The sequence below is a fragment of the Bombina bombina genome, chromosome 4, assembly GCF_027579735.1.
Source record: "Bombina bombina isolate aBomBom1 chromosome 4, aBomBom1.pri, whole genome shotgun sequence".
In the NCBI taxonomy this organism is placed as follows: domain Eukaryota; kingdom Metazoa; phylum Chordata; class Amphibia; order Anura; family Bombinatoridae; genus Bombina; species Bombina bombina.
Genome location: NC_069502.1, coordinates 442,262,728 through 442,282,112, shown reverse-complemented (window position 1 = coordinate 442,282,112; position 19,385 = coordinate 442,262,728). Strand labels below are relative to the sequence as shown.

The following is a 19,385-nucleotide window of genomic DNA, read 5'->3' as shown; positions in this document are numbered from 1 at the left end:
CTCACTGTAACCCAGATACCAATTAACCTTAACCATGAGACACAATTAATTAAGTCTAAGCCTAATTAATTTAGCCAAACTGGACTCCCCAGAGTAATTTAAAATACAGTGGGCCAGATAATAAATAGGGCGATATTTAAGGCTCCCATTCAAGTGATAACTTCGCTAGAAGTAAATTTTTTGTGGGCGTCAGGTAGCGCTCATATTACAAGTTGTTTCCGTGCTAACCCAACGCGATTAAAAAGCCGAAAGTTAGACTATGGTGCATACGTTAAAGTATTCCCCAATGAAATTTAATGGAGCAAACAACGTGGAAAAAAAACTAACACCTTAGTTGCGCGCAAACACGATATATAACACAGTATATTCTCAAGTGCGCTAACCCAACATGAAAATATGAATATTTCACATTCCAGTGTTTTTCACATAGCAAATATATAACTTATGGTGTTATAACTTTTTTGTGCAAATATATCTGATGGTGTTTTGGCACAATTTATAAATATGTATGTATATATATAAATATATACATGATTATATATATATATATATATATATATATATATATATATATATATATATACAGATAAATATATAGGAATATCTTTTTAAAAAATACATAGAACATATTCTGCTATGGGCAGAACATTGGAATGTGAAATATTTACAGTAAATACACAGTATAACACTTTATTTGATATGAATATTGCATAAATATGCGTTTACATGTTTTCATCTTGACTGCAAAGGACTCCAATGCACTTATATATACAGTATGTCTACATTTATGTACATATGTATTTATGTGTTTATATGTGTATATATGTCTGTAATCACATATATACACATATAAATACATAAATAAATATGTATTTAGATATGTGTATGTATGTATCTCTATGTTAAAAACCTAAGACCTTATCTTGGAGCCCTTATAACTTTTTTGTGCAATTTTAAAAAAATCATTTTTATTAGACAGTGTTATTATGAGTGTAACTGTACTTTGAAATGTATTTTTGATGTGTTTTGTGACACCTATTTGTTTTGCGAAACAGTTAACCAGAGCTCTGAGGCTGCGCTATCCCGACGAGAAATAAAGAGATATTAAACCCAACTTTCTAATTTATTATCAATTTGTCTTCGTTCTCTTGGTATCTTTATTTAAAAAAGCAGGAATGTAAGGCTAGTAGCCGGCCCATTTTTTGTTCAGCACCCTGGGTAGCGCTTGCTAATTGATGGCTACACTGGAATCTTTATTTAAAAAGCAGGAATGTAAGTAAATTAGAAAGTTGCTTAAAATAGCATGCTCTATCTAAATTATTAAATAAAAAATTTGGGTTTCATATCTCTTTTACTTGAATTGCGCTCAACCGATCGAGTTTACTTTCAACTTGTAATACAGACGAAAAACCTGATTCACGCAAACACCCATGATAAACCCCTTTTCGCTTGTGCGTAACTGTAAGCGCTCCACAAGTAATCTGGCCTTATATAGGGCCTATTTACATAATATGAAACCTTATTTTACTAGTGTGTACAAAATAAATCTGTAAAGTAATATTAGAAACATCCATAAGATCATGTAATTTTTCCCCCCTTTCTTTTAGATCCTGGGAAATTAAAAAACTTAAGCACACTGAACATCACCACAAGTTCTGTGTTGCTGAGGTGGGAACCACCAGAGGGGAATGCACATTATTATGTTATTCAAATCCAGGCTAATTCATCATTCAGCAAAACTGTGAATTCAACCTCTGTTACAATAAAAGATTTGATACCTGGAAATTATTTCATATTCATAGTCTCTGCTATCGTTGGTGAGAACGTACAGGGAGAGAGCAGTAGTATATCTCTCTATACAAGTAAGTAACATTGAAAAGTGACAATTAATGAGACACTCTTGCAGCTTAGCATAGCTGTAAACAGCTGACAAGACAATATCACCTGAACATCTCTATGCAAAAAGATATTTTCCTCAACAAGTATTCACACGTCACTGTAAAGAGACTTTAAGCAGCCAATCAAAATGCTAGTCCCAGGACTTGCAAAGGAGTGTGCATCTTACTTGTGCAGGCACAGTCATATTATTTTCTTATTCAGTTTAAGGAAGTAAACTATTAAGTCTCATGAGATTTCAGTGAAATCTTAAGCGATCACAGTAAAAACAAAGCATGACCTCAGCACAACTGATGCTGATTGGCTATTGTTTTTTTTGTTTTTTTTAACTTGCAGCTGGATAGCATCTGAAGTATAACAGATCACTTACTCTGGTGAACTTGAGAAATTTTGAGGTAAAATATTTTCCCTTTTTACATAGAGATGTTCAGGTAATATTTTCATGTCAGCTTTTTATAATTATGCTGTATCACTTTCAAGTGATTTAGCATATGAGTATTATGTCCCGTTAAACATGTGCACTGAACGTACACCAATGGCTGAATATACTCTAAGTTCTTACCAGAAGGTATGCAAAAAGTACCAATACTGAATTTATAAAAAAATGTATAGCAACCTTTAAATTCTTGGTATATTAATGCCTGTTATAATTAGACTCAACAGTAAGAAATTTTAACAAGAAATAGATAAAGTATTTTTCTTTGTAAGATAAACATTACTTGGAGAACCTCTTTATTGTTTCATTATGGTATTAAATTAGTTTATAAGAGAAATAAAATAATTTATTCCCACTTTCATTGATTCTAGAATGTAATTCCACCTTTAAAAAACTTTTAATGGGACATTAAACCCAAACATTTTCTTTCGTGATTCAGATATAGCATGCATTTTTAAGTAACTTTCTAATTTACTTCCATTATCTAATTTGTTTAATTTTCTTGGTATCATTTGTTGAAAAGCAAACCTAGGTAGGCTCAAGGAGCTGCTGATCGGTGGCTGCACATATATAACTCTTGTCATTGTCTCACTGACTACATTCAGCTAGTTCCCAGTAGTGCCTTTCTGTTCATTCAACAAAGGATACCAAGAGAAAAAAGACAATTAAAAAGAGTTAAATTGTAAATAAGTTGTTTAAGTTAAAATTGTATGCTCTAACTGAAGCATTAAAGAAAATGTGCGGTTTGATGTTCCTTTAATATATAATTCAATACTTTAACATATGATTAAACTGTTTAATAATTAGTTAAATCTGAATTGTAGTACTTTAATTATATTTAATACATATATTTATAGGGCTCCATGTACTAAGCCGTCAATTCATCCGTCATTGTAGACGCGGATAAACTCGCCGTTACTCGCCGCGGGCGAAATGGTGTCCGCTGTCGCTATGTACTAATATTCCCCCAATAAATAGACAAGTCTAGCCCGCCGCGAGCAGTTGCGGATTGTTGATAAATTTGACGCCTCGCTCGCCGCGACTAAGCTGATGGTACTTAACTTTCAGTTGAATTGTCTGGCCAATTATTAACACGTGACATGCAAGGTGTCACGAACATCATAGTAGTCGCGGGAATAGAATTTTGCTCCTATAAAAGTTCAACTTATCTAAACAACTTTATTATTGTTCAAAATTTTTTGAAGAGTGATAACAGAGCGTTATTTTTGTAATATTTATTTACAATTTGGATATGGCTTCATCTGGATCTGATAATATATAAATATTAATATAAAAATAATTATAAAGATTGACAACTAACAATACAAATTTAAATAGATTACTCTTTAATTACAGTCGACAAATTGGGCGCAATTTATGTACATGGAAATGAGAGACAAATTAGACGCCAGTTATGCTGTAAGTACAATGCTGATATTACTGCCTTTTATATATGTCTAGACTGGCGTCTAGATTGACTTTCCTATTGTTTTGTACCTTGCCCGCCACCTAAAAGGTGGCGAGGCAAAAATAGCGAGGTGGGAGCGGAAATTGTAGCGAGCGGACAAATAGATTTTTTAGTACATTCGTTTTTTGGCGAGTTGGTGGTCAAATGTGTCTAATTACAGTGAAAAATGGAGCGGTAGCGAGGTTTGGCGGATAAGTACGCTCGCAATTTTAAAGATGCGAGTTTTAACATAATTGACGGCTTTGTACATATCAGTTTGCGAGTTTTGACGCGAGATTTGTTGCGGGTAGCTCGCTGACTGCTTAGTACATGGAGCCCTATATGTTAATAATTGTCTATACAATATAATGCTGCTTTCTGTTTTAGAACCAGGTAAAATACAGGACCTGATAACATTCAACATAACAACAACATCTGTATCTCTAAACTGGAAACCTCCTGAGGGAAACACAAGTTCTTATTTGATCCAAATCCAGGGAAATTTAACATTTAATAAAACTGTAACTTCTGCTCCTGTTACAATTGAAGATCTGATGCCTGGAAATGATTACACATTCCTGGTCTCTGCTCTTGTTGATGATGCTAATGTTCAGGGGGAGATCAGTGATGTATCAACCTATACAAGTGAGTGTCTTAAATGAGAGTCAATGTCAGCTTTACTTTAAAGAGACAATAAAGACTAAGGCCTTAGATTACAAGTAGAGCGCAATCGTGTAGAGCGCCATAGTGACAGGGGTATATTACAAAGGTTTGCGCTCATCTGGCTTACCGCTCGTATTACAAGTTGAAAGTAAACATGATCGCATGAGCACATTAGTGATTCACACTAGAATCATTACCGCAATTTCAGGCCTCTGGTTAACTGTTTTTTGCAAAAATAAAAAGTTGCACAAAACACTTTAAAAATACATTACAAAGTACAGTTACACTTATAATAACACTACCTTATAAAAATAATTAAAAAAGTATTGCGCACAAAAGTATAAAATATGAATGAAGCGCTGCCTTCTTCCACATTTGGAGGTATCCAAAACCTCTAAATGCACACATCTAAATAGGACCTGTCCATAATTACTTTGTTTCCACCCTTGTCTGAGGACTTTATACAATGTCCCTGTTGTTTTTTCAAATTCTGTAATGCCCTATGCTGTAATGAATTTAAATTATCATGATGAAATCTAACTTTTCTATTAAAACCAAATTGTTGGGTTTTTTTTTAAATTATTTTAACAAATAAAAAACACCAATGGATTTTGAACTTTTCTGCTTCAAAGTATAACACCATAAATATTATACAAGAATGACAAGAATATAATTTATGTTCTTTGCTTCATGTCTAGAACCTGGAGCGGTCAAGAACCTTGTTGTATTTAACATCGCCACCAAATCTGTGTCTCTGAGCTGGGAACCACCTGAAGGAAACTCAAGTTCTTTTCTGTCCCAAATCCAAGGAAATGCAATTTATAATAAAACTGTGATTTCTTCTTCTGTTACAATTGAAGACTTGACTCCAGGGAATTATTACACATTTCTCATCTCTGCCCTTGTTGGTGAAGATAACATACAAGGGGGGAGCAGTTATATATCTACCTACACAAGTAAGTAGCTTTAGGAAGATACAAGATGATTGTTAAACTTGCTGGTTTTAAAGGCAATTTTAAGAAAAGAGTAACTAATATTGCTAGTTCATTTTACGTTTATTTTAAGTAGGTAAACAGAAGATCTAACAGATGAATACTAAATATTTTCACCACTGCTAAAGTAAATGTAGAAAATTGATATTTTAAGATATGAATGAGATTTTTTTAAACATTTCAGAATTAATAACACTTATTTTTTTTCTTAAACTTCGATCATATTTGGTATGTTTTATTATACTCGCCTATATAATATTATACTGCCCACCTATTTTGTTTTCAGAACCTGCAGAAGTCAAGAACCTGATCACATTAAACATCACCACCAGATCTGTGTCTTTGAGTTGGGAACCACCTGAGGGAAACACAAGTTCTTATGTGATTCAAATCCAAGGAAACTCAACATTTAATAAAACTGTGACTTCAACTTATGTAACAGTTACAGATCTGACACCTGGGAATTATTACATATTCCTGGTCTCTGCCCTTGTTGGAGAAGAGCAAGGGAAGTTTAGTGATGTATCTGCTTATACAAGTGAGTGCAAGTAATTTAATTATTTTTTTATATTATTATTTTTTTAATTTCATGTTCATTATTATTTATAAAATAGTGAGAATAAGGTTGGTTATGGCAGAAAGTGAGTTCAATTTCCCAATCATAGAATGTTACAAGAGAAGAAAGGGTTTTAAAATATGTGATACCAAATTTTCATTTTATTAAAAAGTTTTCAATTGACAAGCTTCATTCATAACTAGTTGTTGAACTGCAATAGTTATTGCAAAATACATTCTACATTAATTTAAGTCATCTCTGTTACACTTCTCTTTTAGAGCCTGGAGTAGTCACGGACCTGTCTGTGCTCAGCATCACCAACAAATCTGTGTCTTTGAGCTGGAGGTCACCTGAGGGAAACTCAAGTTCGTATAGGATCCAAACCCTAGGAAATCCAACATTTAATATGACTGTGAATTCAACCTATGCTATAGTTGAAGGTCTTATACCTGGGAATTTTTATACATTCCTGGTCTCTGCCCTTGTTGATGACGCTAATGTACAGCAGGGTGAGAGAAGTATCATATCTTCCTATACGGGTGAGTTTCTTTAACATATTTTTAAAAAATGATACTTGATATGCTTAAAGATCATTGCAAACATAATCTCTCTTGACAAATTACTAAGGTAAATGAGATTAATTAAAGGGACAGTAAAGTCAAAATTAAACGTATATGGATTGGATAAAGCATGGTATTTTAAACAACTTTCCAGTTTACTTCTATTACCAATTTTGCTTAGTTTTCTTGGTATCCTTTGTTAAAGAGTAATCATCGGTGATCCCAGGAGCGTGCAAGTGTCTTTAGCCATCGGCAGAAGTGTTTGCAACTATGTGTATTGTAATTTTATACAAAGTTGCAAATACAGCTGCCATATAATGCTACAGACACTCTATGACAGCAGAGTTCGCAACTATATATATAACATTGTTTTAAACATTTTGGTTTTGGTTAATGGATACATGCACGCTCCTGAACTCACCTATGATTACTCTTTAACAAAGGATACCAGTAGAATTAAGCAAAATGTATAATAGAAGTAAATTGGAAAGGTGTTTAAAATTGTTTGCTCTGTCAGAATCATGAAAGTTTAATTTTGACTTTACTGTTCCTTTAAGTGATAAATAACAAGTGAGAAAAGTAAATATAGGAAGTGAGGATTATGAAGTATAAAATGTGTTTGGTGTTTTTGATTTCTTAAAACATTGCACATTTACTAAATGCTTAAATTCAGCAGGTCAACTGTGTTCAATATATAGTGAAGGGCATCAATATAATCATTTATAGAATTATTTAATTCTTTTTTTTTTTCTTCAGAACTTGGCGAAGTAAATAATATGATCACATTCAATATCTCAACCAGTTCTGTGTCTCTAAGCTGGGACGCACCTGAGGGAAATGCAAGCTCTTACCTGATTCAAATAGATAATTCTTCTTTCACTGAGATTGTGACTTCAACTTCTGTCACAATTAAAAACTTAACTCCTGGGAACTATTACACATTCATGGTCACTTCCCTTTTTGGAGAAAATATTTTACAGGGGGGAAGAAATAACATATCTGCATATACAAGTGAGTATCATTAGATCAGGGTTAACTAGCCTAAGTCTTGATAGCCACTATTAGTCCCTCCAGTGCTTTTTATTTGACCTGCCCCACGCTTCCATGGATTGTATATTTGTTAATTGTGCATGGAAATACTTAAACTGCAGATAAATATCACTGACTGTGTACAACATAATAAATTATATTAAATAATTTTTCTCCTCTACATCTGCTTTTCCCCATTTATCATTTAACTCATACCCCTGGAACTTTCCAATACAGCAAAGCTATGATCATATATTATGGTTGTCACTAGAATGCTGTGTGTTGTGCTCCCCTTTTCCTCTACTTTAGGAGCTGTACAAAATATTGCCAAAAAAGCTAAAAGGCCCCTGAGACCTCCCACTGCAAATACTATTAACTGTTATAACAAGACTCAGCATAATTTAACCATAACACCTAGGATTCCCTTGCCTCCCTATGCAAGTTAATCCTAACTGTAACCACCCCATGACAATTAACCCTCACTGTAACCCAAATACCAATTAACCTTAACCATGAGACACAATTAATTAAGCCTAAGCATAATTAATTAAGCCAAACTGGACTCCCCAGAGTAATTTAAAATACCGTGGGCCAGATAATAAATAGAGCGATATTTAAGGCTCCCATTCAAGTGATAACTTCGCTAGAATTAAGTTTTTTGTGGGCGTCAGGTAGCGCTCATATTACAAGTTGTTTCCATGCTAATCCAACGCGCTTAAAAAGCAGAAAGTTAGACTATGGTGCATACGTTAAAGTATTCCCCAACAAAGTCAATGGAGCAAACAACGTGGGAAAAAACTAACACCTTAGTTGTGCGTGTAAATACGATATATAACACGGTATATTCTCAAGTGCGCTAACCCAACATGAAAATATGAATATTTCACATTCCAGTGTTTTTCACATAGCAAATATATCTGATGGTGTTTTGGCACAATATATAAATATGTATGTATGTATATATATATATATATATATATATATATATATATACATGATTATATATAGGTATATATATAGATATATATATACAGATAAATATATAGGAATATCTTTTTTAAAAAATACATAGACCATATTCTGCTATGTGCAGAACATTGGAATGTGAAATATTTACAGTAAATACACAGTAAAACACTTTATTTGATATGAATATTGCATAAATATGCATTTAAATGTTTTCATCTTGACTGCAAAGGACTCCAATGCACTTATATATACAGTATGTCTACATTTGTGTACATATGTATTTATGTGTTTATATGTGTATATATGTCTGTAATCACATATATACACATATAAATACATCAATAAATATGTACATACATATAAACATACACTGTATATGTATATATTTGTATAAATATATATATATATATATATATACATATTTAGATATCTGTATGTATGTATCTCTATGCTAAAAACATTTGCATGCCTTTTTTTTCTAACACCTAAGACCTTATCTGTGAGCCCTTATAACTTTTTTGTGCAAATTTTTAAAAATCATTCTTATTAGACAGTGTTATTATGGGTGTAACTGTACTTTGTAATGTATTTTGATGTGTTTTGTAACACCTTTTTGTTTTTCGAAACAGTTAACCAGAGCTCTGAGGCTGCGCTATCCCAACGAGAATTAAAGAGATATTAAACCCAAATGCAGAGCATACAATTTTAAGCAACTTTCTAATTTATTATCAATTTGTCTTCGTTCTCTTGGTATCTTTATTTAAAAAAGCAGGAATGTAAGGTTAGGAGCCGGCCTATTTTTTGTTCAGCACCCTGGGTAGCGCTTGCTGATTGATGGCTACACTGGAATCTTTATTTAAAAAGCAGGAATGTAAGTTTAGGAGAGCTTACATTCCTGCTTTTCAAAATAAAGATTCCAAAAAAACTAAAACAAATTGATAATACGAGTAAATTAGAAAGTTGCTTAAAATAGCATGCTCTATCTAAATTATTAAATAAAAAATGTGTGTTTCATATCTCTTTTTCTTCAATTGCGCTCAACCGATTGAGTTTACTTTCAACTTGTAATACAGACGAAAAACCCGATTCACGCAAACACCCATGATAAACCCCTTTTCGCTTGTGCGTAACTGTAAGCGCTCCACAAGTAATCTGGCCTTATATAGGGCGTATTTACATAATATGAAACCTTATTTTACTAGTTTGTACAAAATATATCTGTAAAGTAATATTAGAAACAACCATAAGATCATGTAATTTATTTCCCCTTTCTTTCAGATCCTGGGAAATTAAAAAACTTAAGCACACTGAAGATCACCACAAGTTCTGTGTTGCTGAGCTGGGAACCACCGGAGGGGAATGCACATTATTATGTTATTCAAATCCAGGCTAATTCATCATTCAGCAAAACTGTGAATTCAACCTCTGTTACAATAAAAGATTTGATACCTGGAAATTATTTCATATTCATAGTCTCTGCTATCGTTGGTGAGAACGTACGGGGAGAGAGCAGTAGTGTATCTCTCTATACAAGTAAGTAACATTGAAAAGTGACAATTAATGGGACACTGTACCTAAAAATTTTCTTTCGTGATTCAGATTGAGCATGAAATTTTAAGCAACTTTCTAATTTACTCCTATTATCAAATTTTCCTCGTTCTCTTGGTTTCTTTATTTGAAATACAAGAATGTAAGTTTAGATGCCGGCCCATTTTTGGTGAACAACCTGGGTTGTCCTTGCTGATTGGTGGATAAATGCATCCACCAATAAAAAAGTGCTGTCCAGAGTACTGAAACCAAAAAAAAGCTTAGATGCCTTATTTTTCAAATAATGATAGCAAGAGAACGAAGAAAAATTGATAATAGGAATAAATTAGAAAGTTGCTTAAAATTGCATGCTCTTTCTGAATTACAAAAGAAAAAAATTTGGGTTCAGTGTCCCTTTAATGAGACACTCTTGCAGCTTAGCATAGCTGTAAACAGCTGACAAGACAATATCACCTGAACATCTCTATGCAAAAAAGAAAGATATTTTCCTCAACAAGTATTCACACGCCACTGTAAAGAGACTTTAAGCAGCCAATCAGAATGCTAGTCCCAGGACTTGCAAAGGAGTGTGCATCTTACTTGTGCAGGCGCAGTCATATTATTTTCCTATACAGTTTAAGGAAGTAAACTATTAAGTCTCATGAGATTTCAGGGAAATCTCAAGAGATCACAGTAAAAACAAAGGATGACCTCAGCACAACTGATGCTGATTGGCTATTGTTTTTTTTTTTTTTTTTTTTAACTTACAGCTGGATAGCATCTAAAGTATAACAGATCACTTTCTCTGGTGAGCTGAAGAAATTTTGAGGTAAAATATCTTCCCTTTTTACATAGAGATGTTCAGGTAAAATTTTCATGCCTGCTTTTTACAATTATGCTGCATCACTTTCAAGTGATTTAGCATATGAGTATGATGTCCCGTTAAACATGTGCACTGAACGTACACCAATGGCTGAATATACTCTAAGATCTTACCAGAAGGTATGCAATAAGTACCAATACTGAATTTATAAAAAAAAATGTATAGCAACCTTTAAATTCTTGTGGCTAGATTACGAGTTGTGCGTTATGGTAAAAAAGCAGCGTTAAGAGGTCCTAACGCTGCTTTCTCCCTACCGCTGGTATTACGAGTCTTGAAGGTTTAGGGTCAGCGCACACTTCTTTGGCCTTACCGCAAAACGACTTACGTAAACTTCATAAAGTGTTTTTTCTATGGGACTTCCATAGCGCTGATAATACGAGTCTGTCCTGGGAGGCCAAAAAGTGAGCGGTGCACCCTACCCTGTCAGGAGTCCTAACGCATTTAAAAATCAGTAGTTAAGAGTTTTATGGTACAACGCCGTAACATAAAACTCATAACTAAAGTGCTAAAAAGTACACTAACACCCATAAACTACCTATTAACCCCTAAACCGAGGCCCTCCCGCATCGCAAACACTAAAATAAAATTATTAACCCCTAATCTGCTGCTCCGGACACCGCCGCCACCTACATTATATTTATGAACCCCTAATCTGCTGCCCCCAACATCGCCGACACCTACATTATATTTATTAACCCCTAATCTGCCACCCCCGACATCGCCGACACCTACATTATAATTATTAACCTCTAATCTGCCGCTCCTGACACAGCCGCCACCTACATTATATGTATTAACCCCTAATCTGCTGCCCCCAACATCGCCGACACCTACATACTCTTTATTAACCCCTAATCTGCCGCCCCCAACGTCGCTGCCACTATATTAAAGTTATTAACCCCTAAACCTAAGTCTAAACCTAACCCTAACACCCCCTAACTTAAATATAATTACAATAAATCTAAATAAATATTACTATCATTAACTAAATTATTCCTATTTTAAAACTAAATACTTACCTATAAAATAAAGCCTAAGGTAGCTACAATATAACTAATAGTTACATTGTAGCTATCTTAGGGTTTATTTTTATTTTACAGGCAAGTTTGTATTTATTTTAACTAGGTAGAATAGTTATTAAATAGTTATTAACTATTTAATAACTACCTAGCTAAAATAAATACAAAAGTACCTGTGAAATAAAACCTAACCTAAGTTACAATAAAACCAAACACTACACTATAATTAAATAAATTAACTAAATTAAATACAATTACCTAAATTAAATTTAATTAGCTAAAGTACAAAAACAAACAAACACTAAATTACAGAAAATAATAAACAAATTACAGATATTTAAACTAATTACACCTAATCTAATAGCCCTATTAAAATAAAAAAGCCCCCCAAAATAAAAAAAAAAAACCCTAGCCTAAACTAAACTACCAATAGCCCTTTAAAAGGTCCTTTTGCGGGGCATTGCCCCAAAGTAATCAGCTCTTTTACCTGTAAAAAAAAATACAAACAACCCCCCCAACAGTAAAACCCACCACCCACACAACCAACCCCCCAAACAAAATACTATCTAAAAAAACCTAAGCTCCCCATTGCCCTGAAAAGGGCATTTGGATGGGCATTGCCCTTAAAAGGGCAGCTAGCTCTTTTGCGGCCCAAAGCCCTAACCTAAAAATAAAACCCAATACATCCTTAAAAAAACCTAACACTAACCCCCTGTAGATCGACTTACCGGATGAAGTCTTCATCCAAGCCGGGCGAAGTGGTCCTCCAGACGGGAAGAAGTCTTCATCCAGACGGCATCTTCATCCATCCGGCGCAGAGTGGGTCCATCTTCAAGACATCAGACACAGAACATCCTCTTCATCCGACGACTAAAGCTGAATGAATGTACCTTTAAGTGACGCCATCCAAGAGGAAGAGGAACAGCCAATAGAATGTGAGCTCAATCCTATTGGCTGATTGTATCAGCCAATAGGATTGAACTTCAATCCTATTGGCTGATTGCATCAGCCAATAGGATTTTTTCTACCTTAATTCCAATTGGCTGATAGAATTCTATCAATCAGAATCTAAGGGACGCCATCTTGGATGACGTCACTTAAAGGTACCTTCTTTCAGCTTTAGTCGTCGAATGAAGAGGATGCTCCGCGTCGGATGTCTTGAAGATGGACCCGCTCCACACTGGATGGATGAAGATAGAAGATGCCATCTAGATGAAGACTTCTGTCCGTCTGGAGGACCACTTCGCCCGGCTTGGATGAAGACTTCTCCTGGCTTCGTTGAGGACTTCGGCCCGGCTTGGATGAAGACATCTCCCGGTAAGTTGATCTTCAGGGGTTTAGTGTTAGGTTTTTTTAAGGGTGTATTGGGTGGGTTTTATTTTTAGGTTAGGGACACTGGGCTACAATAGAGCTAACTGCCCTTTTAAGGGCAATGCCCATCCAAATGCCCTTTTCAGGGCAATGGGGAGCTTAGGTTTTTTAAGATATTATTTTGTTTGGGGTGTTGGTTGAGTGGGTGGTGGGTTTTACTGTTGGGGGGGTTGTTTGTATTTTTTTTACAGGTAAAAGAGCTGATTACTTTGGGGCAATGCCCCGCAAAAGGCCCTTTTAAGGGCTATTGGTAGTTTAGTTTAGGCTAGGGTTTTTTTTATTTGGGGGGGCTCACCTGATATGTTGAAGCCTGCTCCAAAATAAACTCTTATCACTGACTACAGAACTCAGCTTCCTTTTTCCTCATTCTGTATTAGATTAGGTGTAATTAGTTTAAATATCTGTAATTTGTTTATTATTTTCTGTAATTTAGTGGGGGTTTTTTTGTAATTTAGCTAATTTAATTTCATTTAGGTAATTGTATTTAATTTAGTTTATTTAATTATAGTGTAGTGTTTGGTGTTAGTGTAACTTAGGTTAGGTTTTATTTTACAGGTAAATTTGTCTTTATTTTAGCTAGGTAGTTATTAAATAGTTAATAACTATTTAAAAATTATTCTACCTAGTTAAAATAAATACAAACTTGCCTGTAAAATAAAAATAAACCCTAAGCTAGCTACAATGTAACTATTAGTTATATTGTAGCTAGTTTAGGGTTTATTTTATAGGTAAGTATTTAGTTTTAAATAGGAATAATGTAGTTAATGATAGTAATATTTATTTAGATTTAATTATTTAAGTTAGGGGGTGTTAGGGTTAAGGTTAGACTTAGGTTTAGGGGTTAATAACTTTAATATAGTGGCGGCAACGTTGGGGGCGCAGATTAGGGGTTAATAAATAGTAGGTAGGTTTCGGTGACATTGGGGGCAGCAGATTAGGGGTTAATAAATAGTATGTAGGTGTCGGCGATGTTGGGGGCAGCAGATTAGGGGTTAGTACATATAATGTAGGTGGCGGCGGTGTCCGGAGCGGCAGATTAGGGGTTAATAATTATAATGTAGGTGTCGGCGATGTTGGGGGCGGCAGATTAGGGGTTAATAAGTGTAAGATTAGGGTTGTCTAGACTCGGGGTTCATGTTAGGGTGTTAGGTGTAGACATAAATTTTATTTCCCCATAGGAATCAATGGGGCTGCGTTAAGGAGTTTTACGCTGCTTTTCTGCAGGTGTTAGACTTTTTCTCAGCCGGCTCTCCCCGTTGATTCCTATGGGGAGTACGTGCACGAGCACGTACAACCATTTCACCGCTGACTTAAGCAGCGCTGGTATTGGAGTGCTGTAAAGAGCAAAATTTTGCTCAACGCTCACTTCTTGTCTTTTAACGACAGGTTTCTGAAAACTCATAATATCAGCGCTTTAGGTAAGTGAGCGATGAGGGAAAACTGCTCGTTAGCACCGCATAGCCTCTAACGCAAAACTCGTAATCTGGGCCTTGGTATTTAAATGCCTGTTATAATTAGACTCAACAGTAAGAAATTTTAACAAGAAATAGATAAAGTATTGTTCTTTTGCAAGATAAACATTGCTTTGAGAACCTCTTTATTGTTTCATGATTGTATTAAATTAGTTAATAAGAGAAATAAAATAATTTATTCCCACTTTCATTGATTCTATAATGTAATTCCACCTTTAAAAAACTTTTAATGGGACATTAAACCCCAAATTTTTCTTTCATGATTCAGATATAGCATGCATTTTTAAGTAACTTTCCAATTTACTTCCATTAATCTATTTGTTTAATTTTCTTGGTATCATTTGTTGAAAAGCAAACCTAGGTAGGCTCAAGGAGCTGCTGATCGGTGGCTGCACATATATAACACTTGTCATTGTCTCACTCACTAAATTCAGCTAGTTCCCAGTAGTGCCTTTCTGTTCATTCAACAAAGGATACCAAGAGAACAAAGACAATTAAAAAGAGTTAAATTGTAAATAAGTTAAGTTAAAATTGTATGCTCTAACTGAAGCATTAAAGAAAATGTGCGGTTTGATGTTCCTTTAACCTCTTGTAAGTAGTGGATGAATTTAAAGATTTCAATTTCAATTTGATATAAGCTCAATATTAGTCTTCATTTTATATATAATTGAATACTTTAACATATGATTAAACTGTTTAATATTAGTTAAATCTGAATTGTAGTACTTTAATCATATTTAATACATATATTTATATTATATGTTATAATTGTCTATACAATATAATGCTGTTTTCTGTTTTAGAACCAGGTAAAATACAGGACCTGATAACATTCAACATAACAACAACATCTGTGTCTCTAAGCTGGAAACCTCCTGAGGGAAACACAAGTTCTTATTTGATCCAAATCCAGGGAAATTTAACATTTAATAAAACTGTAACTTCTGCTCCTGTTACAATTGAAGATCTGACGTCTGGAAATGATTACACATTCCTGGTCTCTGCTCTTGTTGATGATGCTAATGTTCAGGGGGAGATCAGTGATGTATCAACCTATACAAGTGAGTGTCTTAAATGAGAGTCAATGTCAGCTTTACTTTAAAGAGACAATAAAGACTAAGGCCTTAGATTACAAGTAGAGCGCAATCGTTTGCGCCATAGTGACAGGGGTATATCACAAAGGTTTGCGCTCATCAGGCTTACCGCTCGTATTACAAGTTGAAAGTAAACATGATCGCATGAGCACATTAGTGATTCACACTAGAATCATTACCGCAATTTCAGGCCTCTGGTTAACTGTTTTTTGCAAAAATAAAAAGTTGCACAAAACACTTTAAAAATAAATTACAAAGTACAGTTACACTTATAATCACACTACCTTATAAAAATAATTTAAAAAATACTGCGCACAAAAGTTATAAGGGCTCAAAGTTATGAGATCTCGGATGTTAGAAAGAAATAAAGCCGCCAAAGGGCTTTAACATTGCGATACATACAGTACATATACATCTCTTATGATGTATATGTATGTATATATATATATATATATATATACAGTATATGTATATATATATATATATATATATATGTGTGTACATTTTTATTTACAGACATATATATATATATGTGTTCAAGCCTTTTGCGGTTAAGTAGATGAGAACATGTAAAAACATATTTATGCTATATTAATTTTTAATAAAGTTTTTAACTATGGGGCCTATTTATCAAGCTCTAAAGACCACTGCTCTATAACCTGTCCGCCTGCTCTGAGGTGGCGGACAGACATCACTGGAAATTAGGGATTGATACCCCCTGCTAGTGGCCGATTGGCCGCAAATCTGCAGGGGGCGGTATTGCACCAGCAGTTCACTAGAACTGCTGGTGCAATGATAAATGCTGAGAGCGTATGCTGTTGGCATTTATCGATGTGCAGCGGACATGTCCGCTCACATCATGATAAATAGGCCCCTATGTATTTACTGTAAATATTTCACGTTCCAATGTTTCACATTCAAATGTTCTGAATATGTTCTTTGTATTTTTAAATAGTTATTCCTATATATATATCTGTAAATATCTTTACCTATATATAATCATATATATATATATATATATATATATATATATGTATATATATATATATCTATATATATGTATAAATAAATACATATTTGTTAAAAAAAACATCATATATATGTACAGTAGAAATATTTATTTATGAATAAATAGAACATATTCTGTTAAGTAAAGAACATTGGAATATGAAATATTCTTTTTTTTGATGTTGGTTTAGTGTTGATGAGAATATGTGATGGTGTTTGTGTGTGAGTGGGGGTGTTTTTTCCACCTTTTTTTTCTTCGTTGACTTCTATGGGGGAATATGGCAACTCACACGATATTCTGAATTCGGATTTTTATGCTAGTTGGGTTACCGCTAGAGCAAAAACAGTTTACTTTCAACTTGTAATATAAGCGCAACCCAACTAGAGCAAAAATCTTAATTCTAGCGGAGTTATCGGTCTAGCGGAAACGCAAACTGGTAATCTAGCCCTAAATAAATGCTAGATAGAATGATGCAGAATAGATATAACATGCAGATGTATTTTTTTAAAGTTTAATTAGTTTAAATATTGACAAAATAAGAGAACATTTTTAGTGTCTATAAAACAATAGGAGCTGCCATGTTGTAACTTAGGTTATATTCTCTGCTTTGGCCAATTAGGGACAGTTATAAATAGATCACTAGTGTTTGCAACCAATGACTGGGTGGAAGATAACAGTTTTCTAAACTTCCATTTCTAACAGGAACTGAACAGCTCACAATTTCAGAATGGAATTACAGGAATAGGGAACAAAATACATAATTAAAGTGTATTGCAGAGTTTTTATATATATATATATATATATATATATATATATATATATATAATTTATCATTTATATTACCATCTCAAAGTGTTTAATTTCCTTTTAATGTTTGCTATTATTGCAGATAACAGAAAGTAAAAAATTTCTTTGCCATGCACTGTTTTAATTATATCTCTATTGTTTTAAACAATGATGTAAGACAATACCTATATAATATAATATGACAAATAAAACAAAACAAAATAAACATGCTGGAGCAGAATACTACCCAATAATCTTCTCTTGTATCCATCCCTGATGGCTAAAGACATTATTAAAACTTAAAGTGAAGGTCAATTTCGATGAATCGCTGTCCGTTTTTTAAAGGGACACTCAATCAAAATTAAACTTTCATTATTCAGATAGAGCATGCCATTTTAATCAACTTTCCAATTTACTTCCATTAACTAAATGTGCACAGTCTTTTTATATTTAAACTTTTTGAGTCACCAGCTCCTACTGAGCATGTGCAAGAATAAGTGTGTATGCATTTGTGAATGGCTGATGGCTGTCACATGGTACATTTATGCATTTATAATTGGCTGATGACTGTCACATGGTACAGGGGGAGTGGAAAAGACATAACTTTTAAAATTGTCAGAAAAAAATCTACTACTCATTTGAAGTTCAGACTAAGTGCTATTGCATTGCCTTGTTATCTTGCATTTGTTGATTATGCAAATCTACTGTGTTGACTGGTCCTATAATAAACCTATTAAAAACAAGGGCACTTTAATTTCTCAAAATTGACATTTCACTCATTTTCTTCCAATACTTACCTTTTAATCCTGACAGCCGCTCCAGCGCTTCCTCCGCCCATCGCAAGCCCTCTTCGCGAGTCCAAAATGACGAATCCGGCTTCCTCCAAGCACGGCGTTGCCTCAGGCCATGATTCCCCCGGGGGGGGGGGGGAAGCCATGATTGAAGGAAGCCGGATGCGCCATTTCTGATGTATAAGGAGGCTTCCGACGGCCGGGAGATCGCTGGAGCAGCTGTGAAGATTAAACGGTAAGTATTTGAAGAAGAAGAGTGAAATGTCAATTTTGATGAATTAAAGTGCCCTTGTTTTTAATAGGATTATTTAAAACCGGGGACCGATTCATCTAAATTGACCTTCATTTTAATGGCAAATTATCCTAAAACATACATATTTACCAATATGTACTCATGGAAAGTAATTGAAACAAACATATAGGTAATTTATTTTTTATTATAATATATGTTAACTTAACAGGGACTTTTATCGTGAATATAAAATGTTAGCAACATATAATATTCCTTCCAGAATATATTTAAGGAAATCTTGTTACATGCATCTTCTTAATTATCTCCTTTATTACTATTTATTATCAAATGTGTTTATTTTAGAATTTAAAAAAAATATGTATTTTAAAAGTTTGGGAAATATAACTCACCTTAAATTACTCTTAACCTCATATAAATTCTGAATGCATTTAAGGATCTAAATTTATTTGTAACTTAACTCAGTATAAGTCTCCCTTTTAAAGATTTGTTTCATTGTCAAATGTATTGATATGTATTTATTGTGATATATGTGATCATAATGATATCAATAATGTGAATAATATTTTTAAAGGGATATTAAAGCCTAAAAGTATTACTCTACCTTTTCATTGCATATGTTATTAATAATCATA

General features: G+C 33.8%; 1 protein-coding gene across 1 annotated transcript in view; it reads left to right on the top strand.

Moving 5' to 3' along the window:
* Window positions 1-19,385, top strand: part of LOC128656400 (titin-like) — a 491,015-nt gene that overhangs the window by 159,672 nt on the left and 311,958 nt on the right. The window contains exons 39-46 of the mRNA XM_053710280.1: window positions 1,608-1,862; window positions 4,167-4,424; window positions 5,141-5,398; window positions 5,721-5,972; window positions 6,269-6,529; window positions 7,307-7,561; window positions 9,827-10,081; window positions 15,624-15,881. Coding sequence (XP_053566255.1) covers window positions 1,608-1,862; window positions 4,167-4,424; window positions 5,141-5,398; window positions 5,721-5,972; window positions 6,269-6,529; window positions 7,307-7,561; window positions 9,827-10,081; window positions 15,624-15,881 — 2,052 coding nt within the window. The remainder of the gene's footprint in view (window positions 1-1,607; window positions 1,863-4,166; window positions 4,425-5,140; window positions 5,399-5,720; window positions 5,973-6,268; window positions 6,530-7,306; window positions 7,562-9,826; window positions 10,082-15,623; window positions 15,882-19,385) is intronic.